The sequence below is a fragment of the Bubalus bubalis genome, chromosome 8 (genome assembly GCF_019923935.1).
Source record: "Bubalus bubalis isolate 160015118507 breed Murrah chromosome 8, NDDB_SH_1, whole genome shotgun sequence".
NCBI lineage: Eukaryota > Metazoa > Chordata > Mammalia > Artiodactyla > Bovidae > Bubalus > Bubalus bubalis.
Genome location: NC_059164.1, coordinates 81642904 through 81668238, shown reverse-complemented (window position 1 = coordinate 81668238; position 25335 = coordinate 81642904). Strand labels below are relative to the sequence as shown.

The following is a 25335-nucleotide window of genomic DNA, read 5'->3' as shown; positions in this document are numbered from 1 at the left end:
CAAAAGCTTATCTGTAAGGAGGTTGTATAAAATTCAAATGTGTTTTTGTGTTGAAACAATGTTTTTCACATTGCTTAATTTGGCAAGTCAGCTCCTAAAGGCCAACTGATGCTAAGCCTCATTGGGTCCATTATTAGTACTACAGAATTATCAGTAGTAACTAAAGAATCCAAGGAAAACTAGAACAATGTTTCCAGAAGAAAATGATTAGTGTTCCAACTCAGTGCCACAAACAAAACTCCTTTGGTGGAAAGTCTTAACAGCCCTGATGCTAGGCCATTGGGTCTCCTTTTCCTGGTCTCGGGCAAAAGAGGTAAGAGTGATAGAAGGGCTTGTCTGAGATGGTGGGAGTGTGACGAGGGAATAAGCAAGGTGGTCTTCCTGAGATTAACTACAGCGTGCTTCATGTTTCACTAATCAAAGGTCCTAGAGCACAGGGGTACCTTATCTGTCTGCATCTCAGGCATTTAGCACAAAGCCCGAGTCACTGAAAGTGCCCCAAAATACAAAAAGCATTGACCAAGCTTCCATATTCTGAGACCTGACTCAGTGCCAGGCACTGCATTCAGTTCTTGATTAAGAAATTTCATGAAAACCAACCCATACGGAATTGCACCCGGTGATCTTATAGATAAAACACTCTCTGACATACATCACAGCAGGATCCTCTATGACCCACCTCCCAGAATATTGGAAATAAAAACAAAAATAAACAAATGGGACCTAATTAAACTTAAAAGCTTCTGCACATCAAAGGAAACTATTAGCAAGGTGAAAAGACAGCCTTCAGAATGGGAGAAAATAATAGCAAATGAAGCAACTGACAAACAACTAATCTCAAAAATATACAAGCAACTCCTACAGCTCAACTTCAGAAAAATAAATGACCCAATCAAAAATGGACCAAAGAACTAAATAGACATTTCTCCAAAGAAGACATACAGATGGCTAACAAACACATGAAAAGATGCTCAACATCACTCATTATCAGAGAAATGCAAATCAAAACCACTATGAGGTACCATTTCACACCAGTCAGAATGGCTGTGATCCAAAAGTCTACATGTAATAAATGCTGGAGAAGGTGTGGAGAAAAGGGAACCCTCTTACACTGTTGGTGGGAATGCAAACTAGTACAGCCACTATGGAGAACAGTGTGGAGATTCCTTAAAAAACTGGAAATAGAACTGCCTTATGATCCAGCAATCCCACTGCTGGGCATACACACTGAGGAAACCAGAAGGGAAAGAGACACGTGTACCCCAATGTTCATCGCAGCACTGTTTATAATAGCCAGGACATGGAAGCAACCTAGATGTCCATCAGCAGATGAATGGATAAGAAAGCTGTGGTACATATACACAATGGAGTATTACTCAGCCATTAAAAAGAATACATTTGAATCGGTTCTAATGAGGTGGATGAAACTGGAGCCTATTATACAGAGTGAAGTAAGCCAGAAAGAAAAACACCAATACAGTATACTAACGCATATATATGGAATTTAGAACGATGGTAACAATAACCCTGTGTACAAGACAGCAAAAGAGACACTGATGTATAGAACAGTCTTATGGACTCTGTGGGAGAGGGAGAGGGTGGGAAGATTTGGGAGAATGGCATTGAAACATGTAAAATAACATGTATGAAATGAGTTGCCAGTCCAGGTTCAATGCACGATAATGGATGCTTGGGGCTAGTGCACTGGGACGACCCAGAGGGATGGTATGGGGAGGGAGGAGGGAGGAAGGATGGGGAACACATGTATACCTGTGGCGGATTCATTTTGATATTTGGCAAAACTAATACAATTTTGTAAAGTTTAAAAAAAAAAAAAAACTACTGCATTCCAGACATATTAAAAAAAAAAAAAAAAAGAGTCTACAGTTTGAGAAGTTTACTAACTTGCAGACCCAAGAATGACAGAAACCAGAGCCTCACTGGGAAAATGACTTGCTGCAGCAGTCTAAGACCTGGCGTCCTTCCCTCCCCAAACCACTGCCTCCACCAAGTGGTGCTGACCAAAGCTCCTCTCCTCTGGGAAATAAATTACAACTGTACTGTCTCACACATTTCCCTTACCTTACCTTCTAGCTGTACACTGGAGGCTTATGAAAAGTTTTTTCTACTAAGAGTGAATATGGGAAAATGGTACATACAAACTTGCATTCTCCCAATTCAGTTTGCCAGATCTAAAATACGAAAACTTTTCATGACGATTGATTTGGGGGAAAAAAAGGGCATTAAAATATACTCACAATTCTGCCAGGGTTTTAAGTAAGGTCCTGTTCTGACTATCTTTCTTCAGGTGATCCCGAACCGCTTGAACTATTACTGAATTGTTGTACAGATCTCCCGGCCATTCTCGGATCAACGTGGCAAAACCCTAACCGAGGGGGAAAAAACAGAACACTCTTTAAAAAGGAAAGCAATCCCAAGAGTTCAAACAATGCCTGAAAGTTTCATGGAAAACACACAAACCCATTTATGATGAAAACATTGGTCCATAAACATATCATCCGTTTTCAGACTATGGGTTTGGTGGTGGCAAGGGAGGCAGAGAATGACCACATATCCATTTCCATTGGCCATTCCTGAGAAGTAAAGTGGGCAGAACTATCCCTGCTCTTCGTATTGGATGAAATGCATGAGGAAGCAAGGCCCCAGGGTCCTTCCATTAGGCACCACTGCACAGAGTTAGGTCTACTTGCTCTCTCCTCATCGTGGACTAACTGTAACACCTGGAAGGCATTCTCTGACATCTTACAGATACTGTCCAAGTCAGCTGCTCAGCCAGCACTGTGCAGGTGGTGGCTTTGCTCCCATGGTGGAATCAACCAGCATCCCACGTTCAGCAAGTTATCATCTCTGTCTCCCTTCCACTGGGTGCCTCCAATTCTAGTTTTGTTTAGGGATTTGGGACTTGGTTCAAGTCTTATCCCCTGATCTTACCCTGACTCTTTCTGTATTTCAAATTTTGTGGTTCTCATAGAAAATTCCAGATCCCCTGATTGAATCCTGTCTCCAGTGCTGTGGATCCTGTCTCCAGAGCTTTCCAGTGCTGTGAGCCAGTGTCCTGGGCAGTCTCTGCAGTGCTGATCCCTAATTTTAGCCCTTGTAACTCAAAGTACTAGGGAGCAGTTTACTTACTGATCTTTGGCAACTTTTAGGGGAAAAAAAACAAAACCAAAAACCTTAAATGTTTCTACAGATAGCAGAAGAAATAAAAATATTCACATTATTGAAAAAATTATTAATATTAAATAACTCAATGAATGCCTTAATGATCCTTCTCTGGTGGCTCAGATGGTAAAAAAATCTGCCTGCGGTGCAGAAGATCAGGGTTCAATCCCTGGATCAGGAAGATCCATTAGAGAAGGGAATGGCAACCCACTCCAGTGTTCTTGCTGGATAAGTCCATGGACAGAGGAGCCTGGTGGGCTACAGTCAGACAGGACAGAGTCAGACACATCTGAGCGACTATCACTTTACTTCAGTGCCTTAATGAACTACTTTTAATTGGTTTATATGATACTTAGAAATGAAAACAGCATGGTGGAATTTGCTTCTGTAAAGTACTAGGATTTGGTAAGAAGAAAAATCATGAGAGAATCAGGAATAGTTTCAAGTCCAGTTTCTACTCAAGTATCCCCTGGGAAGGATGGCAAGATATCAAAACAACAGTCTGTGTATTTTCTATTCAAACTGCAACTTTCCTTCATGTGACCATGACTACAGTTTGATCTGTGAGATTTGGGAAGGAGATTCACTCAGTAAAGAGGACATATTTTATAAAACCACTGAATCACAACATTAAAATATTCTCTGAATCAAAATGATACTTTGGATCAAGTACAAAGGATCAAGTTTCTGTTTTCTTAAGACTCTGTAATTTATAAGATTAAAAGAAAAATGTCCTGACAAGATTTCCACCCCAATACTAGCAATTCTCAGTAGCCCTGAGACCAGGAATAATACTATTCAGGGAAAGATGAAAGCTTGGCTCCTTTTTTATTTTCCTGATTCAGTTAATAGCCTTGCAGCACTCCCAACTTCTAATGAAAATAAGACAAAATAACCGATCACACTGCGTGATTAAAAATGAGACGACTCCAACATAAACTGAAATAAACACTAATCACATTTCACATTAGGCTATTCTCTGCTTAACTGATTCTATGTATCTCTGATTAAATATGATGAAAAATACTGATGAAATTACCCTGAAGCCTTTATTAATAATTAGAAAACACAGTTATCAGGGAGCTATTAGGATCCAGTGGCAAAGTAAGAGAATCCCTTGGTGCCCATCATAGGAAGTAAAAGGTTAAGGACTATTCATTAAACGAAATGCAACAAAAATCACCCCATTTTTAACATGCTTATATATCTGTTATTAATATTATGAAGCAAAGCTTAACTATTTTAATAATTCTGGTAGGCTGTAAATTAAAAATTAAAAAATTTCAGTAGAAACTCCATACAAAGAAATCATGAAACACCAGTACCTTCAAGAAAATACTTTTAATTTCATATATTTTTTATTATATTTTTTATCAATGTTTAGAAAATAATTTTATTTTTGGCTGTGCTGGGTCTTTGCTGCAGGCTTTTCACCAGTTGCAGAGAGTAGGGGCTACTCTCCAGTGGCGGTTCACAGGCTTCTCCTTGCGCTGGCTTCTCTTGTTGCAGAGCATGGGCTCTAGGGTGTTCGGGCTTCAGCAGTTGCAGCTCCCGGGCTTAGAGCACAGGCTCTATAGTTGTGGCTCATGCTCGTGGCATGTGGCATCTTCCTGAACCAGGGATTGAACCTGTGTCTGCTACACTGGCAGGCAGATTCTTTACCACTGAGCCACCAGGGAAGCCTCTTATATTTTTAATCTGACCTTTAGTACTATTTAGAGGCACAGAATTTTCATCCACATTATGTGTGATCAAGTGTTGCTACACAACACTGCTATCTGATCAACTCGGTGACAGTTTAATTCAAAACTAAACATGAAACTGAGAATGATGGGAGCTAAAATATGAATTACTTTCAAGAGCTTATAACAAAACCAAATTACTCGTAAACTTTTTAATAATAATGACTAGGAAGACACCCTAAAACACAGCAAAAAAAATCTATAAGCTTTAAGTTTTGCTTATTTCTTCCACTCACAGTCAAAAGTTTTTCAGGTATGAATCAACAAGATACCTTTAATGATATAGGATTTAAAAGTTTCTGGAAAAAAATAAGGGTTGAATAATGAATTGTAAGAGAATCACATAAATAATAAAAAATTTTTTTTATTGTTAAATTACATTACTTTAAAAAGAGGACAAGTATACTAAGCTTTGGTATTTTGAAATAAAGTTCATATTCTTTCCATATTTTTTGGGAAGGTGTACAAAGATGGAATATTTATGATAATTATTCTAGGTACTCAGAACATACTGGAAAGAAACAGGAACAGTCCATTACAAGTCTTTTTTCACTGAAGAAACCTTTTTCAATAACTACAGCCAATAATAATCTCTCATTTTTTTATATAACACATTACTCTGCCTGTTTTACATATTTTCTAGTTACTTGAAGCTTATTTATACGGTGTCCCCAGTAGGAGAAGGCGACGGCACCCCACTCCAGTACTCTTGCTGGAAAATCCCATGGGCGGTGGAGCCTGGTAGGCTGCAGTTCATGGATGGGGTCGCGAAGAGTCGGACACGACTGAGCGACTTCCCTTTCACTTTTCACTTTCATGCATTGGAGAAAGAAAGTGAAGTCGCTCATTCGTCTCTGACTCTTTGCCACCCCATGGACTGTAGCCTATCAGGCTCCTCTGTCCATGGGATTTTCCAGGCAAGAGTGCTGGAGTGGATTGCCATTTCCTTCTCCAGGAGATCTTCCCGACCCAGTTCCAGGGGATCTTCCCAACCCAGGAATCGAACACGGGTCTCCCGCGTTGCAGGCAGACGCTTTACCATCTGAGCCACTAGGGACCCACTCCAGCATTCTTGCCTGGAGAATCCCAGGGATGGGGGAGCCTGGTGGGCTGCCGTCTATGGGGTCACACAGAGTCAGAGACGACTGAAGTTGCTAAGTCACTTAGCAACTTAGCAACCAGTCTGTAAATCCACTAAAGGCTGGGACTGTGTTTTCCTCTTGGATCCAAATGAGTACTCAGCCCAGTCCTCGACCATGGTAGGTTCTAAAGATGTGTTGAATTGAACTGAATAGGAAATAAATAGAAACCATGCTCCTAGACTGCATGAGTTAGAACCTAGCATAAATGGCATACACCATTACCATATACTCTTCTGTACAGATCTAGAAAGGAACAGATCCAGGCCGGGAGGGAAGATTGGATCATCACACTAGAACACATGCTAATAAGAAAAGAACATGAATAAATTCTGTTCCATTAGTATGCACAATTAATAAAGAAATATTTTGTTCAGTTTTAATTCATACTAAAGCACTTAATCCCTCCCTATGATAAAAATACAGGCTTATAAAAGTAAAAGCCCAGAGGGATGCTACGGGGAGGGAGGAGGGAGGAGGGTTCAGGAAGGGGAACACATGTATACCTGTGGCGGATTCATGTTGATATATGGGAAAACCAATACAATATTGTAAAGTTAAAAATAAAATAAAATATATTAAAAAAACAAAAAGAATTACATTGGTGATGCAGGCATCAGAATGCTTGAATTGAACATATCCAGGAACACTTGGCTGACAGTAACTGACCAAGTCTTTGTGTTATTAAAGGATTACAATCTTAAAAGTCCCTTTAGATCTTAAGCTCTAAAAATAATCTCAGAGTGAGAATGTAGTATTTGCATTATTACTTCTCTTTAAATGGACTCAGTTATTGGTTAAAAAAGTGCCCGAGTAGGCACTCAAAACACAGTTCTTTTTCTCATGCCCTCTCTGATTGCCTCTTTCTATTTCTATTAACCTTTCTGCAAATTACTGCACATTCTTGTGGGAAGGAGGAAAGATGTAAATAAAGTCTTCCTTATTTTTCAAAACATAACATCAGAATGTGTGAAAGCAAGGACAACTTGTAACATGATATGAGGTACCAAAAATGAAAACAGATCACCGGGTTAGGCTCCTGAACATTAGTAGGAGTTGAAGATGGTACCACTTTTATGAAAGACTGTGAAGGTTGGACAGAAGCTGGAGAAGAGGAGCCCAGGGTCTGCAATCTACCAGGGTATGGATCCTCCCAGCAGCAGAACTTACCAGCCTTGCCTGGAACCTGCCCACCAGAAATCTCATCTTTCCCTCTGGTCAGAAGTAGAAGAAGGCTAAGTCTTTCCACAGCATTTCGTGGATAGCCTTATGAGAGCACCTAGCATATGATGTAATAATTTACCTGTTTATCTTAGGGGTTTGTCAACCTCAGTCCTGCTGACATTTAAGGACAGAATTCTTTGTCATACGGAGCTGTCCTGTGCATTGAAGGACGTTTAGCAGCATCCTGCTGGCCTCTACCTACTAAATGACAGTGTTACCAATCTCCCAGTCATGACAACTAAAAATGTCTCTATCACCAAATATTTCTGGGCGAGTGAGGGGGTAGGGGGTGTCTGCCCCTGTTGAGAACTGCTGGTTTACGTGCTTGGGTGTGACTAAGACTGTGGGCTATCGCTAAATGCACATCATTTCATTCACACCTGCATGCCTAGTGCCTAGCACATTCCTGGAATACAGCAGGCATGAAACAGATTTTCCGAATAAATATGTGTTAAAGGAACAACTTTAAAAATTATAATCCATTTTGGGAGACTTCTTTGACGGTCTAGTGGTTACAACTTTGCACTTTTACTGCTGAGGGCCCAGGTCTGATGGCCTGATTCCTGGTTGGGGAATTAAGATCTCGCAAGCCATATGGCATGGCCGGGAAAAAAAAAAATCCATTTTGGGTGCATGCAAACACCAAATTTAAATTCAAACCTAGGCATGCCTATTATATATGGCCATGGGCAAGTTCTCTCTTTAATCTTTAGTTCTCTGTAAAATTGGATATTACTAGTATAGTGTTGTTGGGAGTATAACATCACAACAGGCAAGTAAAAGTGCAGAGTATATAGTAGATAAGCAATTTAAGTAGTAGTTTTCTCCTTAATCAATACGCAAACAGATCACTTCCAATTTCCTTCCTGCCTCCCAACTTCTCTGATCCTCCTTTGGCAAAGTTCTGGGTTTCAGAAAGTTCTACATTCTTCAGGGTTGTTAGAAGCATGGTTAGCAGATGCTATTCTACCTCTGAAAACCCCCAAATGGTACTTGATCCTTTTCCTTTAGCTCTATCAAGAAGCTAGCTTTAATAAATCTTCAGAATGTCCACAGACTAGACATTTTCTCTAACAAGGTGCACATATTTTTGTCATCAGAGTGTATGTACCCCCAGTTTCATCGACCACAGAAGCTGCAAAGCTGCTGCCTTTAAATCAGCTGCTCCACTGTGCTATTTTTCTAGATTTCTTAACATTTTCCACTGAGAACAAGATGACCATGTTGGAATGTCATACCTCATAATCACTTTCCAAAAATTCATGTAAGATCATTTCATAGATGAGTGGTTTCAGAACTGGATCCCCTCTTGGCAAGTAAGGACTAATCGCCTAAGAAAAGAAAAGAAAAAAAAAAAAACCTTTAAAAAGTAGCAAAGTAAAACTGTACTGCAATAGGCAGCAAATATAAAAGTATATATTTATTTTAAATTTTAAGGCAATAGAGTACTTTGGAAAAATATTACGAAGATAAAAGATTCAAATACGCTCGTTTTATAATACAATATATTTTTAAAAGTACATATGGGGTGTCTACATGTATGAATAAATTTGAATCAAAGAAATTCACTCTGTTAAGTAAACTTTCTCTCTTCTTCTTGATGAATTAATGAAAATCTAAGTTATAAGAGAGAATGTCACAGAAGTTACATGACATCTATTCATGTTTTGAAATTAAGGGGAAATATATCTTGCATTTTTAGCTTTTTCAGTGATGTATTAAAAGTTTCCAATTTCCAAACACTTGAAAATAGCTCCGCAGTGTACTACCTTACCAATCACCATGCTCTGTCCTGGGGACCCAGAGCTTGGGGCACTGTCCCTAGGAGCTCACAGCCTCAGAGGGAAGTATGCTGATATCTAAACAGCCAATTGTGTGCTAAATGTCTTGAAATAAGGATGAACAGGAAGCTGCTTCAGTTCATCACACAAGAAATGTGTGATGAACTGAAGCAGAAGTGACAGATGCCAGGGGTCTGTCAGGCAGAGAGAGAAGGGCAAGGGCACCCTTGCAGAGGGAACAGCATGGGTAAAGGCATGGAACCATGCGTACCCACTATGCATGCAGGGAGGTCAACATGGTTTGGAGATAAGGCTTGAGAGAAAGCTGAGGGGGGTCATGAAAGAAATCTGGATTTGATACTTTCAGCAGGTGGGGATGAGAAGAACATGCTTATTTTTTCAAATAGCTAATTCCTGGTTGGGCTTCCCCTATGGCTCAGTGGTGAAAAATATGCCTGCAAAGCAGAAGACTTGGGTTTGATCCCTGGGTCGCTCCCTTGGAGAAGAAAATGGCTACCCACCCCAGTATTCTTGCCTGGACAGAGGAGTCTTGTAGGCTTGTGAGACCATGAGGTCTCACAAAGGGTCGGACATGACTGAGCAACTAACATGTTCACTCTGGGTTAGGGTTGTCCACAGATCTACCAGAAGGCCCTTGTAAGAGCTCAGGTGGGAGTTAAGGCAGTGTACTGGAGGGGGAGAAAAGGCCCAATCAATACTGATGATGTGAAACTGACAAGGATTGGCAATTAAACAGAAGGAGGAGGTAAGTTACATGTTCTCATCAGGACAGTGGCTATTAAACATGGAGTAATAGGTATATTGTGATGTCATACACACAGATTGAAAGGAGAAAGACCATGCTTAGGTGGGAATGGATTCACATTAATTTGAGTGACCATTATCAGCAGTATGTACACACAAGGAAAAATGGCCACCACAAAGTTCCAACACAGATATGGAATTCATACGGAGTTCTGAGTGATGGAGCCATCATGGTAAAAATGGCCACAGGACTGGAGAAGACCTTCTAGGATTGGCCCAATAAACATGACCATAAGTGTCCTGGAGGGTCTCCCAGAGAAGACTTATATTTATGGGGCAAGGACAGGATGAGGCACAGGGCTGGCCAGCTGAATAACTGCAGTTTTTAAAAGCATATTCATAACTGTAGGATAGCGCTAAAAAGGCCCACAAAAGCTGAGAAGTGAAAATGTTTCACACATACCTACAGGCACAGGAACACTTTACTGATTAGTTTGGATGTTATACACTAAATTGAAAGATTAAAGAAATGAAATATCAAAATTATTTGTTGGAGCTACCTGGTCAAAATGTTTCGTCTATCTTCCAGTAAGTAAAATACTGGAAAATGCATTAATTATCAGTACATGTGAAAAAAGCCTTCTGTTTATAATCTACTATGATGAGACCATACCTGTTTTCCATACTCATTAAAAAGAACATTAAAACTTCATCTAAACACTGAGGGAATTGGAGGGACATAAAAAAGTGAACATATCGTACATGTAATATATATGTATATATTTTATGCACATAAAATATGAACCAGGCTCCTGTTTTGTAACTAATTTCTAAAAGTTTTTCTTTCTAGTTGAAATGGTACTCGCTTCCCAATAAAGAGCTGATTACTACTGTCTTAATTTTATTTCCATTTCAATATTAATATTGTTGTCATTGTTTAGTCACTAAGTCATGTCTGACTCTTTTGCGACCCCATGGACTGTAGCCTGCCAATCTCCTCTGTCCACAGAATTTGCCAGGCAAGAATACTGCAGTGGGTTGCCATTTCCTTCTGCAGGGAATCTTTCCAATCCAGAGATCGAACCCCAGTCTCCTGCACTGGCAGGTAGATTCTTTACTGCTGAGCTGTCTGGGAAGCCCTCAATATTAATATACTACATAGAAAAATTAAGAGTTAAAAATAAAGTTTGCTTACCTTAAGCTGTCCAATTTCTTTAAATTTATAAACTTCGTATTCCCAGAGTGCTGCATTTTTTCCAAGAATTTTCTGGCATTTGCTGGTTGTAAAAATCATCCCAGGGAGAAAGAAAGTATAAATAAAGAAAATAAACAGAGACAGAATAAGCAGTCATTTCCCCCAGTGGTTTAGATAAATCTCTTATCCCAGAGTTTTGACAAATTTCCATCTCAAGTGCCAATGAACATAAAGGTATTTATTACTGGTACTCACTTGACTGCATGTGAGTTGATGGAAATCAAGAAAATACAAAATACTTATACATAAAGATGAATCCCTTTCAGAAGACTTTGATAAGGGTTTTCCCAATGATTTTCCTGTTCTGCGTTTCCTACTTAACCAGATGAACGCTGCTAGTTTGGGGACCCTTTATGCCTTGAAAAAATACCATCATACCTACAAGTATCCATTTAAACCAATTCTTCACTGGCTTTAAATAATGGACCACAAAATCAGACTTTAGAACATTAGAATTCTACCTCAGTGCATAATACAGAAAAAAATGTTTATGTATGAATAAAACTTTGATTTACACATCAAAGAAACACATTTCCCTAAATCAGGGGACAAAAATGTAGGCCTGAAGACTGTTTTTCCAGGCTGCCTTATAAAATGGGTAAAATCTCAGACTGTTCATGTATTTTGACACCTCTTTCATTGAGAAAAATATTTTTCATTTGGTAAAAATGAGACAGTACGTGGGTAAATAACATATATCAATTCATTCTGTGGTTAAAACTACTACTATTCAAAATTACCCGTTAGAAAAATGTGAAAAAAAAAAAAAAGTCAGTTGTAAAGAATGACTTCTTTGTATTGCTAATATGGCTCAGTTCTATTTATATTAACAAATAGTTGTGAAAACATCTTGATTACCGTGCTGCTATATCATACTCTCCTCTTGCCACCAGGTGGTTTATATACGCCAAGCCGATGTCCTAGGAAAAATGAAACGAAGGAATTTCCTAGTTAACTGGAATGCATGGAGAGTGAAAAAGTTGGCTTAAAGCTCAACATTCAGAAAACTAAGATCATGGCATCCAGTCCCATCACTTCATGGCAAAAAGATGGGGAACAGTAGAAACAGTGGCTGACTATTTTTCTGGGCTCCAAAATCACTGCAGATGGTGACTGCAGCCATGAAATTAAAAGACGCTTACTCCTTGGAAGGAAAGTTATGACCAACCTAGACAGCATACTCAAAAGCAGAGACATTACGTTGCCAACAAAGGTCCGTCTAGTCAAGGCTATGGTTTTTCCAGTGGTCATGTATGGATATGACAGTTGGACTATAAAGAAAGCTGAGCGCCGAAGAATTGATGCTTTTGAACTGTGGTGTTGGAGAAGACTCTTGAGAGTCCCTTGGACTGCAAGGAAATCCAACCAGTCCATCCTAAAGGAGATCAGTTCTAGGTGTTCATTGGAAAGACTGATGTTGAAACTCCAACACTTTGGCTACCTGACGCGAATAACTGACTCATTTGAAAAGACCCTGATGCTGGGAAAGATTTCAGGGCAGGAGGAGAAGGGGACGACAGATGATGAGATGGTTGGATGGCATCACCGACTCAATGGACATGGGTTTGGGTGGACTCTGGGAGTTGGTGATGGACAGGGAAGTCTGGCGTGCTGTGGTTCATGGGGTCGCAAAGAGTCAGACACAACTGAGTGACTGAACTGAACTGACTCTTATAAAAGATTAGTTCCATGCAAAAGCATCTGCATTAGAAGCTTAACTCAATATATATATTAAAAAAAAGAAAAAAAAAACTTAGATTTTTAAGTTCTACTTTACGTACAAAAAAATCTTTTGTGGAACTTCTTCCTAGATGGCAGAAATGGTAGAAGCCCATTTCTCTCTGCTTGCCTTGTCCTAGGAAGGAAATATCCAGGCATGATCAATGTAGAGGACATGCCCATTTCAAGAGTGAAAGGAAATACCCAAAGTTCTTAGTTGATTCAATTTTACTTTAAGGATGACTATGTAGGAAATCATATTCCAAATCTGTTGGAACTACAGGATGAAGAAAGGGTGACTAACTTTATTTCTCTGAAAATCACAGATCAACAGGTTCAGAGAAGAGATGCCTCCTTTGCAGAGTCAATTTCTCCAACCTTTGTTCCCTGTGTTCCTTTAACTTTAACCTGATTTTATCTCTTTCCCCTTATAAGCATGTTAAATGTCTCTCTTTTACAAAATACCCAGGACTACCAAAACCTGCCCATGATGTCATAGTCCCCACCTGCAGTCTTGAATCTTTTCCACTTTGCAGCAAGCCTAATAGTCTCTATTCTACTCGACTTCATCATCTCCTATTCACTTTCACTCTGCAAAGCATGTTAAGAATAAATAATACATGTACGGAAAATGTACTTGTCACTTTCATGTTACCAAATCCAATGCACAACTGACTAGCTAAGCTTGTCTTACTTTTGACCTGCTTACTTCAATTATATTCTTGTACTGGCAGGACTACTTCATTTCTAGATTCTTCCTTATTCTCTACAATTGTCAATGAATAAGTTCCTGAGTTATTTTCTTTGTATACTCTTTGAGAATTAGGCTATTTTGAAGAATTTTAAAGAGAAGTTTAAGGTGGGAAAGTGCAGGGAAAAGGAATCTACATTGGAACCCAAATAGCCACAAAAGACTAATCTTCTAATCTGCATTTGTCAGCCAGGGTCCTGGGCTAGATGATCTCTAGAGATCTTTCACACTCAGAGAATACCATTTCTTTTCTGGCTTTTCATCTGCACATTCATTGTCACAGTTAGCAAAGAAATGGTCCTTTATTCACAATATTTTTCCAGAGTCCAAAATGTAATAAAAATGTATCTGATGTCCTAGATTAGTCACCATAACAAAATAAATTGGGTCTGTTCTTAATGGAGACATGGAAGCAATCTAGCTTTATGAAACTACTCTCTTGATAAATTTCATGATAATGTGATTTTACCTACAATTTAAAGAAACTTCCCCACACATAACTGGAAAGCTTTGTATTTAAAGGGTATTTATAAATCCAGTTTCCAAATTACCTAAGACTGCCTCCTAGCAGGTGTTCAAATTTCTTGTTTACAAGCAGAAACTGATCTAATAAAATGAAATATTTTGACTTCACAGGCTAGAGAATTCATGGGAAATAACTTCTCAAAAAGTAGGAAGAATCTGTTCTCAAATTACTTGCAGTCTCATAACTTATTGAAAGGTAAAGTTATATTTCAAATAGTAAAATTATATACTTACCAGAATCTTATGTCTTTTAATGTTCTTTTGGCTAATTTCAGCTGCCATCAAAGCTTCCTGTGTTTACAAAAGCATGACAAAGGAGGAGGGGAAAAAAAGGGAGCGGGTAGGAGAGAAAGATATTGAGGTTATAAACACTATATTTATTATGTTTTAAAGTTATGGGCTACATAAATAAGCCCCGCTTTCCCATGGCTTTTGCTTCAAGCACAGGAATTTTTAATGTTATGGTTGAGTGAACCTCACTGAATTCAAACTGAAACAAAAGCTGTCAACCAAAATGAAGACTTCTCTTATTTCCATGTGAATTCATTTCCACATTAGGATACTGGAATCACATTTCAGACACAAATTAAAATACAACAAAATCTCCTAGGTTCAAAGAACAACAAAAAAAATCCACCTGTCATTCTAAATCTGTTTGACATGTTTAACCGAGGGGCACTTTTCCTTTATGAAACATAAAATGTAACCTATATACATACATGTAGGTATAACTACAATAAGATTTTGAAAATCTCTGATTCTATTTTTATTTTATTAAGTTTACAATGATTAGTTTACCACAACTGTTTGAAACCCTAATTTATTTCTTTAAGAAGCTACTGGATTCAAAGCTATCAAGGTAATAAAGGTTGATATTTAAACCTTTAAATATCAATAACAATAAAGTATCAATACTTGGACTCCAAAGAGTTTATATATTATCAACTGGTATCACTGGGACGACCCAGAGGGATGGTATGGGGAGGGAGGAGGGAGGAGGGTTCAGGATGGGGAACACATGTATACCTGTGGCGGATTCATTTTGATATTTGGCAAAACTAATACAATTATGTAAAGTTTAAAAATAAAATAAAATTTTAAAAAATTTTAAAAAAGAAAACTATAAAAAAAAAAAACTTGGATTCCAAAGAGTTTATAAATTATTCAATAAAAACATTTATTTTCAAATCATGTCAGGTGGTTACAAACTTAAAGCACCAAATAAATGGACTATTTTTTGTTTTTTAGCTAACTAGCAGATAAGCCTCTCCAGAGAGCTTCCCTAACTAAACCACCACAACGGTGCTTTTGCAGCAATTAAAATGTTTTCCTTTTTTTTTAAAAAAGTCATGATGGGACATTATACTCAAACTAGTCTGACCCAATACTCAATGAAGTGGACAACATCATTTTATCTAAAAAGACAGTTCAAACCATCCTAAATGAGTATAATTTGATAGCTTTACTTTTACATATGAACTAAGCACAGTATAAATGAACTAAGCACAAGATAAATTATTTCACTAAAATATTCAAATAGTTGATCCTGAAATACTAGCTCAATTTTATTTTCCTTGAAAAACCACCAAATAAACACATCAGTAGGCTGGATTTAACCTACCCCCTCCCTCCATTGCCAACTCTTCCTCCACTGAACAGTAAAGCCAGTCAACCTCCCTGCCATCTTTATTCCCTCTAATTTCTGAAAACCATAGTGCAAAGTTATTAGCCTCCCACATATTATTAGCTTAGGGCACTCTAGTTGACCAGCATGAAAGATTTATTACAAAAAATGCTTTTATCCTCTTTATGTTACTGATCTGTCAATACTTTGAAAAAAATAAAAGCAAAACTACTTCATATTTCTTCTTTTCAAGAAGCCAGTCGATGTGGTCATCTTGGTCTCGTTCCTTCGCTACAACAACATCCCTTGGACTCACGATGTAAAAGAGTGACTCCCCTTCTGAGTACTCTAGAGATAAGAGAAGAGAGGAACAACTTGGGTGACTCAATAGGAGAAACCTTGGCAGTGGTTTGGGAGGACTTGGTTAGACTACCCAACTTTAAGACTGAGTGGAAAACTCCTACCTTTGAAATACATGTGTTTGGCTGTGTTTGAAGAGGGTGGGAGACTAGAGGTGAGAATGTCAGAATCTATTCCAGTGTTTTAAAAAATATTTACATGTAAAACAATTTGAAACAAAAAAGAAGGAAGAGAAGGAGGAAGGAAAGAAGAGAAGGGAGGAAGGAAAGAAGAGAAGGAAGGAAGGAGGGTGGGAGGAAATACCAAAAAATCTTTAAAAGAGTAAGGAGGGCTTAAAAATTATGTTTCATAATTAACATTCTGACCTCAGTTGAAAGTGTTGAAAATTCTTGGTGTCTATTATATATAATTTATCTACTGTATATAAACTTTATTGATGGGCATTACAGCACTGTTCTATTTTTACAGAACAATTACGCCCTACAGTTGGCGATAAATGTTTCCTCCTCATCAAGGTCAAGGCCATCTAAAGGATAAATGACAGATGCCCCAAGGCCTGGGGACATCATCCATCACTGCAGCATGTTGTGTACAATGCCGATGGTAAGGGTTTCCCGCAGAATTCAATTATAAAATCTATTCGGAAGGGTTTCTAAGTGTGCAGCCAAGTTTGCTTTAAGGAGAAATACCTCGACTGGATGCATTCTCTTGTGAGTCATATTTGCTTTTTTCTAAGTCCAGAACAGACACTCCCATTTCCCGGTTGATCAAGGGCTTCATATAAGAAAACTCAGATATAGGATATTTCTTCATCTCTCTTGACCAAAATAACTGACAATACTCTCAAAATATGTTAGTTGTTTTTAAAGAAGGAAAGACTGTCTCAACTGCCAAAGCTGTTCTATTTTTTCATCAATGTATTTTTCAAGAAAAGAGTAACACCAAAAGACCCTGATGCTGGGAAAGACTGAAGATAGAGGATGAGATGGTTGGATGGCATCACCAACTCAATAGACATGAGTTTGAGCAGGCTCTGGGAGTTGGTGATGGACAGGGAAGCCTGGTGTGCTGCAGTCTATGGGGTCGCAAAGAGTCAGACACTACTGAGCAACTGAACTGACTGCAAATACAGATGCCCCTGGTATGACTACAGAGTAATGGTTCTCCTTTTATTTCCAAGCAGTGACTAAATGTATTCATTCATCTACTTGACAAATAGCAGCAAAAGTCTAGTATGTACCATACACTCTTTCAAGCTCTGAGCATTCAGCCACAGAAGGACAATTTCTCTGCCAACCCAGAGTACACCTGAGTGATATGGCAACGACAGAACCATGCTGCTTGACATCACTTGTAAGTCAGGTGTCACATTAGTTAGGACAGGAGACCAAATGTAAGAACGAAGACCACAAAGCTTCCTTACCTTGGTCTTGGTCCCATCTCTACCCCTCCCTTCTGCTCTGGGAACTCAAGCAAGTTCTCCAGCATCTCTGGGCCTCGGCGTCTTAATTTTCAACACGTCCAGATTAGCTCTAAGAGCCTTTCAACACCTTGATTTAAACTTCTGGTTGTGCTACTCAGGTGAAGGGGAAAAAACAAATATAAGAAATCACATGAGTCAGATCCTTGATCTCTCTCACCTAAGTGATAATCTCTACATTCATTTTCCTGAAAACCCCTCACGGTCAGAGCATCAGAAGAAATCTCTTCACAAGTCTCCAAAAGTGGCTGGATGATATCCAATCTGGGTCTGGCGCAGTATTCTCTTTCCTGAGGAAGGAAGAAAGGCTCACTGGAATTACATTTCTATAAATGATACAAATTAATTCTGCTGCTACTGCTGCTAAGTCGCTTCAGTCGTGTCTGACTCTGTGTGACCCCATAGACGGCAGCCCACCAGGCTCCCCCGTCCCTGGGATTCTCCAGGCAAGAACACTGGAGTGGGTTGCCATTTCCTTCTCCAATGCATGAAAGTGAAAAGTTAAAGTGAAATTGCTCAGTCGTGTCCGACTCTTAGTGACACCATGGACTGCGGCCTACCAGGGTCCTCCATCCATGGGATTTTCCAGGCAAGAGTACTGGAATGGGGTGCCACTGCCTTCTCCGAAATTAATTCTAGATAGCCATAATTAAATGCCTTGCTTTGATAAATTTGGCAGATATGAGCTCGTCTCACCAGCAGCTGTGGGTAGCTTCAGCAGTGGTTTATTCTGACCTTTTGTATGTATTGTATGTATGTATTATATTGTAATGAGATATACAGAACAGATAGCACTGTACCATGTCAGCAGTCACGGCTGGCTACTGAACACCTGAAAGGTGACAACTATGACCAAGAAACTGAGCTTTGGATTTTATTTAATTTTCATTAATTTCAATTTAGATAACCCCATGAGGTTGGTGACTACAATTCTGGTCACTGCAGTTCTAGACCAAGATAGAAGGGGAAAATATGCTTTAATGAGGGCCTATGACAATTCCACTAGCTTAGTAGGTGACTATCTACAGATTACTCTCCTGAGTTCTTAAATCACCCTCGGGATTTTTGCAGAGGAACGAACTGAGGATCAAAAAATTTACTGAGGTTAAAGTTATGTAAGTAAACGGTAAGACTTGGATTTGTGGAAAAACTGGGACTATACTTGCAATCAAGTTTTTTTTACCGTAAAGCTCATGCTCTCTGGGTATTCAGCACAGGGGCATGAAACATGTACTTGGACTATCTTCCAAAGCAACAAGAGCTAATGCAGTGTGGCACTGTACAGAGAATGCAGATGAAAGAAGCAGCGTGAAAGAAGTCCAGAACGACCCCTGAATCTCCAAGGTCCCTCAATAAAGCAGTAAGCCTCACAGATCCCTTTGATCAATTTTGTTAGGTTAACTGAGAAACCATTAGGTTAGTACTGCATCTCATATGTTTAAAGCATTCAAAACTTTAAAGAACAACTGCAAAAGGTCAACTGGTGGAAGAAAAAACCCCAGTGAATATACAGGATAATTGACCAGATCTATGGAGAAATGACAAATATCTTAATTTGAAAACAACAAAAAAGGAAAAAAAGATTTGAGTATTTTTAAAAACATTAACAGCTGTTAACAATGACAAAAAAAAAAAATCAAAATCAGAATCAAAAACGGAAAAAAAGATTGAACCAAACAATGTTAAAAGAAAACCACCTGGCTAGACCATATAAACAGTTCCTTCATATGTAAGAAATCCATCAGCAAAGTGATGGATGAGAAATCCATATTCTCACTATTTTACAACTTTTGTTCACTGGTCAAACAGCCCTGCTTATGTGAGAACTTCCAGGGAGCAGGAATTTGGTCTTGTTGACTTTTTTTTTTTTTTTTAAAGTCTTTATTGCATTTGTTACAACACTACTTTTGTTTTATGTTTGGTTTTTGGCTGTGGAATCTTACTTCCCTGACCAGGGATCAAACCCACACCCCCTGTACTGGAAGGTGAAGTCTTAATATTACTGGCCTGCCAGGCAAGTCCCTGGTCTGGCTGATCTTTGATACTCCATGTGCAGCATCATTCTTAACACACATGCGCTTTATTAATGAATGAAAAAAAAAAAAAAAAACATTAAGGGAGCAGCTTCATAGATTAGGTTATATCAATGAGATGAAATAGGTCACAAGCACCATAAATAATGATGGGAGACTGCACAGCCATATGCACAGAGAATGGAATGATGCTCCCCAAAATACAGCAACACGGAGGAGCTTGTAACTATCACAACAACCATGTGGGGACAGGCATGAAGGTCAAAGATGTGATGGGAAAATATGCTGGAGTAACATTAAGCCTGGTAGAAAAAAATTTGTTTACTGTTGCATTTAACCTGTCTATTTGATATGAAAAGTGGGGAGGGCATTGTTGGCCCCAAGCTTGCTTCTTTACTATTTCTGCCTTAATTTTTTCAGTTCATTTTGTGCTGAAGGATTTCAGGTGTCCTTTGGTGGTACAAAATACCAAGAGTTATGTACACCAACACACACATTTTTAAAACATCTCTAAGACGTTCACTTCTTCCTCTGAAAAAAATTCCATTTTCTAATTTGCTCTTTGAGGCTGGCCTTTCTTGGGTTTTACTCCTTTCCAATATTCTCTTTTATTAGCAAAGGTTTCCTTCCTTTCCTTCTTTTTTTGGTCAGTGGTTTATTAGGCTTTCCCTTTTTCATTTTACTGCCTCTTTCCTTATGTCTTTCAATCACATTCTCAATCCTCCCCACACTCCTCATCAAAAAGCACTGTATTTACTCCCTCAGGAGCCACTGCTTTCCTTTCTTTTCAAAAAAAAAATAAATAAAATAATAATAAACTGATGTCCTGCACAGGGCTAGAAGCCAGTCCTATTGATTTTAGCAGGTTTGAGTGTTCACTTAAGTCTGCAGCATCCCATTGCCTAGCAACATCGGCACCCAGAGCTCCAGGTTACTATAGCGATGGCTTCTGATGCAAGAGCTCGCTCAGAGGAATGCTGGAGAGCAGCTACCACTTCAAAACTGGGACTCCCGGGGTTTTTCTCCCCATTTTATTCTCTGCTGTTTGAAAAAGGGGAGAGAACACAGACAAGGGGAACCCACTCACTGTAGAGGGCTAGATGATCAATTGTGTTTCTTTTATACACAGCATCCAAAAGAAAATCCTTTACAATAAACTCTCCTTGTTTATACCCTGAAGCCACCCCTAGCCCCTTCCTAGCAGGACCTCTGGACTCTGACAATAAAGACAAACTAGGAATGCAGCCGACCTAGGCTTCAAAGAAAGACTCAGTATGCAGGGCCCTCCATTGGACCCTATATCAGGCTTCATTCCAAAGTCATGTATAATGAAATGCTGATTCTCTGCTGCTTCCTATTAGCTATGCATTTCATACCATCATTTGCACTGATAACTGAGACTTAGCAAGAATCTAATTTCCAAGCAAGAATCAAGCTACTCAGAATCACTAGGCCATTGGGAAGTAAACAAGTATGTCTGGACCACAGGAAATAATGGACTGCCCTCTCGGTAATTCACTCTAACCACAGGGACCTCTGCTGATGCTGCAGATCAACTTCATCGCTTTCATTTCAGTTAATGCACAGTGTCAGCTTAGTTTCTTCGCCTTTCAGCAAGAGGAAATCCTTCATTCCTTTCGACTGAAATACCAGGAGAGATGGAAAAAAATAAAGAAAAATTAAAAAGAAAAAAAAGAGACTCCCTTTTGCTTGGCAAAAGGAACAAAGGCAACCAAGGAGTGGAGCTTCTGAAAGGTAAATACATTAAGTCTGCAGGGTAATCTCTCTGCCCTTGTTTTACAGGTCAGGAAGTTCTGCTAAGGCTGGATCTGAGTTCTTCCATGGCAACAAGATCTGGGGGAAAATGCTACAGATGAACCTGCACTTCCCATTGTATTTAGGTGAAAATAATTACCGTTTTTTCAGAAACCTCCTTTACGTAGGAAAGTACAACAAGCTGATCACAGAGAGGTGCCAGTCCACTGATGTAGAATTCAGTTTCAAACTGAGACACTGCAAACAAAAGGGAGAGAAGATTCACCATTAATAGCAGCAAAAAACAGCACAAAAGGAAAGAACACATCTACTATGAGTGCAGAATAGACTCATTTTCGAAATTTAACATAAAGGGGACACAGATAAACATACTTTCTTGATGATAATCAGTACCAGAAAAAGATATCTGGGAACTTACACTTGAAAAATTCTTTTACAAACAATAAGCAAACTCGACAACAGTAGTAAGCATGAATGGTGAAAAGTGACATTACCTTGTTAGTTTAAAAATGACAGAGTTAAGCCCCATGAAGACACTTTGAAATCCATAAAATCCAATCTAAATTATTCAATAACAATTTTAAATGTAAAAAATTAAATATTTTAAATAAAAAATACTATTAATTACCAAAATACTTCTAAAATAATTTAAACACCAATTTAAATCTTTCACAATTAGGGCATTACCACGGCATTATGGTCATGAGAAAAGCTCTTTCTAATTGTGAAACTATTAATACTCTAACATTTAATAATCATTTTATCTAAACTCTAAAATAAAAAAGTGTAGATACAGATAACATGATGATGAAACTGATGCTAATTCTGCAGTATTAAATAAAGGTCAGAGAAAATAAGAAATTTCTCTTTTCTTTTAAAAAAGTCATTAAAACTTAGTTCTCTTTCTTCTATTGCATCACCTAAGAATATAGATTTAATTACAATAAACCGCAAAGATCTTCCAGACAGCTCAATTGTAGAAGTACAAATACTGCTACAGTATGATTCTAATGACTAGCTGTTGTACTATTTATAACAAATGACTGTTTAAGCAACTAATTTGGGGGATGGTTTGTTACACAGCAAAGCTACCTGATACAGTATTAGTACCAGGAAAAGACTCTTCCATGAATCATACATTGCACTGATAAGATTTATTTGGGAGTAAACTCTCATTTGAACACATCACATTTTCTAAGAATTTCTTGATTCAGTTCTTATCCACAGTTCTGTGGTATCTGCTTCAAGTTTAGTTAACTTTTATGATAAAATGGCCATCTTTTCCAAACCAGGAGAACTCAGTGTAGCATACTGGAAACAACATTGAACATGGAGTCAGGAAATCAGAGTTGTAACTGCAGTTAAATTAAACATGGACAATTCATTTTGATTTCTGCTGATATAACTTTTCTCATGTATAAAATAAAGATATCAGAGTAGAAATAAACCCATAATACAAATAAAATGAGGGGTTAGTGAATTTTTCTTCTTCCTCCTTTCCATTTTCCTCATAAATCACTTAGTGTTACTTGTCTCTGCTTATCTTTAATGCCTACTCCTTATACGACTGTTTTCAAAATTTAATTTTCATACCAAAATGAAACAGGATAATAAACAAAAATAGTTAACGTCTCTTTCCAGGTGGCGCTAGTGGTAAAGAACTTGCCTGCCAGTGCACGAGATGTAAGAGACGCAGGCTTGATCCCTGGGTTGGGACAATCCCCTGAAGAAGGAAATGGCAACCCACTCTAGTACTCTTGCCAGGATAACCCCATGGACAGAGGAACCTGGCAGGATACAGTCCACAGGGCCACAAAGAGTCAGACACAACTGAAGCAACTTAGCATGCACACAAACAGTTAACAACATAAATATGAAAAGGATAACATTTTTAAGCTGTGTCCTTGGTTGGATCACATAGGTAGTCAGGGTGCCCTGAAGAGAACCAGATGGTGTAAGTCCAAATTGTGCAGCTCTGCCATGAATACTTTTTCTTCTCAACCTCTGAACCGGAACTGAATATTCTTACCCAGCCACTTAAAAATAGTTTTGCTAAAGTGCTAATGTGATAAATATTCACATGAAGCATGCTCAGAGATGAGCATGTCCATTGTGTAGCCAGACACTGAAGGTTGTGAAGAAGTTTCCCCAGTGCTATGTGTGAATGTCGCGTGTGAGCAGGGACAGAGTAGGGTTGGAATGTGCAGATGCTGCTGATCAGTGTGGGGCCACACATGACCTAATGACCAGAGAGGTGCGAGTTTCATATTCTTGAAGACATACAGGCCTATTAACAGGAGGTTGTAGATGCCAGTACTCCTGAGGTTGCTTAAACTCTGTTTAGTAGAGAGGGACTTGTGTTCTTCTTTACTAAATCACATTCCATTATTGAAATGCTCCATATCCAGTTCCCTTACCAGCAACTTGGGTGAAGATCAGTCAGTCAGAGGTGCTACAGAGACTGCTTCATGGGACTCACATGGAGCCTTTGGGGTGCCTCTCTGAAACAGGAACCCATGGGAGAGCATCATCTAAGAAATTGTGGGTGAATGAGGTATTCTCCCCACTTGAGATGCCAAATGGGCTGTTAGCCTCACTGCCAAGAAGTATCAGACAGTATCCATCCTAAAGGTAACCAAATGCACATCAAGGCCTTGATATATATGCATGACTCATAAGACATAGAACAGAAAAGTTAGAAAATAATTCTACATCCTGATTTCTGTCAAGAGCTTGAGTTAATACTGAATTGAGTTAATAATGCATAAAGTTTCCTATTATTTAATTAAGAACAAAACAGAATATCTAATGTGTTCTTAAACAAAACAAGGCAATAATGTGAAGAAGCAGATATCTATTTCCTTCTCAATTCCAGATACTGTCACAAATGCTTATTTGTTAAGAGCTAAAGCTGTCTACACTTACTAACAGAAAATTAGTAATAATTTAGGTAGAAATGACATGCAGTGTCTAAATGACAAACAAAAAACAAAAAGAAATGTTATTTATGAAGAAGAGATGTGGTATATAAAAACAGTATTGTTAAGATTTCCAGAGGCACAGTTAAGCAAGTTACCACCATTCAGAAAAAGTTGTAATTCAAGTAATTCTTTTCATTTTGTTAAAATGATTTCAAATCAACAGAAATCTTATGGAAAACAAAACTGCAATTACAGTCATACCCACTATGAGTTATAATTTAAGAATTCTTAAATAGTGGCTGCTTTTCTTAGCTTTGAATATTCTACCACTTAGAAATTCATCTCCATGAATACTCATTAGTAATGGTATCATGTATAAAAAGGATTCACTTCCTAGTTTGAGGTCCTAGTTTAGGAAAAGGTCTACAGTTATTCTACATTAAAAAAAGACACTTCAGGGACTTTCCTGAAGGTCAGAGGTTAAGACTCTTGTGCTTCCAATGCAGGGGATTGACCAGTTTGATCCCTGGTCAGTGAACTAAGATTCCACATGCCTCACAATGTGGCCAACAAAAATAAAAACAGCAAAGAAAAAAATAGACTTTTTAGGATGAACCATGGGGTTCTGTTTTACTACTTACTAAGGTAACAGAACAGGACTGTTTTAGGATCCATCATGATTCAGTGTATTCTTTATACTAATGCTAAATCCTTGAAGGGCTGGTTAGAGACAGTGGTGTCAGAACGAATAGAGAAGTACAAGAAATATTCTAAATGAACAGATAACAATGAAGAGAGTTAGAGAAAGAAACACTGGATGGTAACATTTATTCTTCTAAAGAACATATGTAAATTATGTAATGTTTATCGACCAAATTTATAAAATGTCTTCATGTCATTACTGCCTATTTCAAAATTTCTATAGACTGATCAAAGTTTCAGTTAATTTATTTTCCCTGAAATATATTTTCCAAGAGTTGTCATAATTATAATAAAAAAAAAAAAAAACCCTCATTAAAGGAAAATAGTTTGAACATAGGTGGTTTATGGTTCTCAT

The 25335-nt window shown here is 38.3% G+C and overlaps 1 protein-coding gene across 5 annotated transcripts in view; it reads right to left on the bottom strand.

Moving 5' to 3' along the window:
* Positions 1-25335, bottom strand: part of VPS41 (VPS41 subunit of HOPS complex) — a 200089-nt gene that overhangs the window by 27273 nt on the left and 147481 nt on the right. For all 5 annotated transcript variants that reach the window (XM_006058820.4, XM_044946820.2, XM_044946819.2 and 2 more), the window contains 8 exons: positions 21497-21594; positions 17709-17838; positions 15941-16056; positions 14319-14375; positions 11948-12009; positions 11030-11111; positions 8527-8619; positions 2259-2386 (listed from right to left, as the gene is read on the bottom strand). In XM_006058820.4, coding sequence (XP_006058882.2) covers positions 2259-2386; positions 8527-8619; positions 11030-11111; positions 11948-12009; positions 14319-14375; positions 15941-16056; positions 17709-17838; positions 21497-21594 — 766 coding nt within the window. The remainder of the gene's footprint in view (positions 1-2258; positions 2387-8526; positions 8620-11029; positions 11112-11947; positions 12010-14318; positions 14376-15940; positions 16057-17708; positions 17839-21496; positions 21595-25335) is intronic.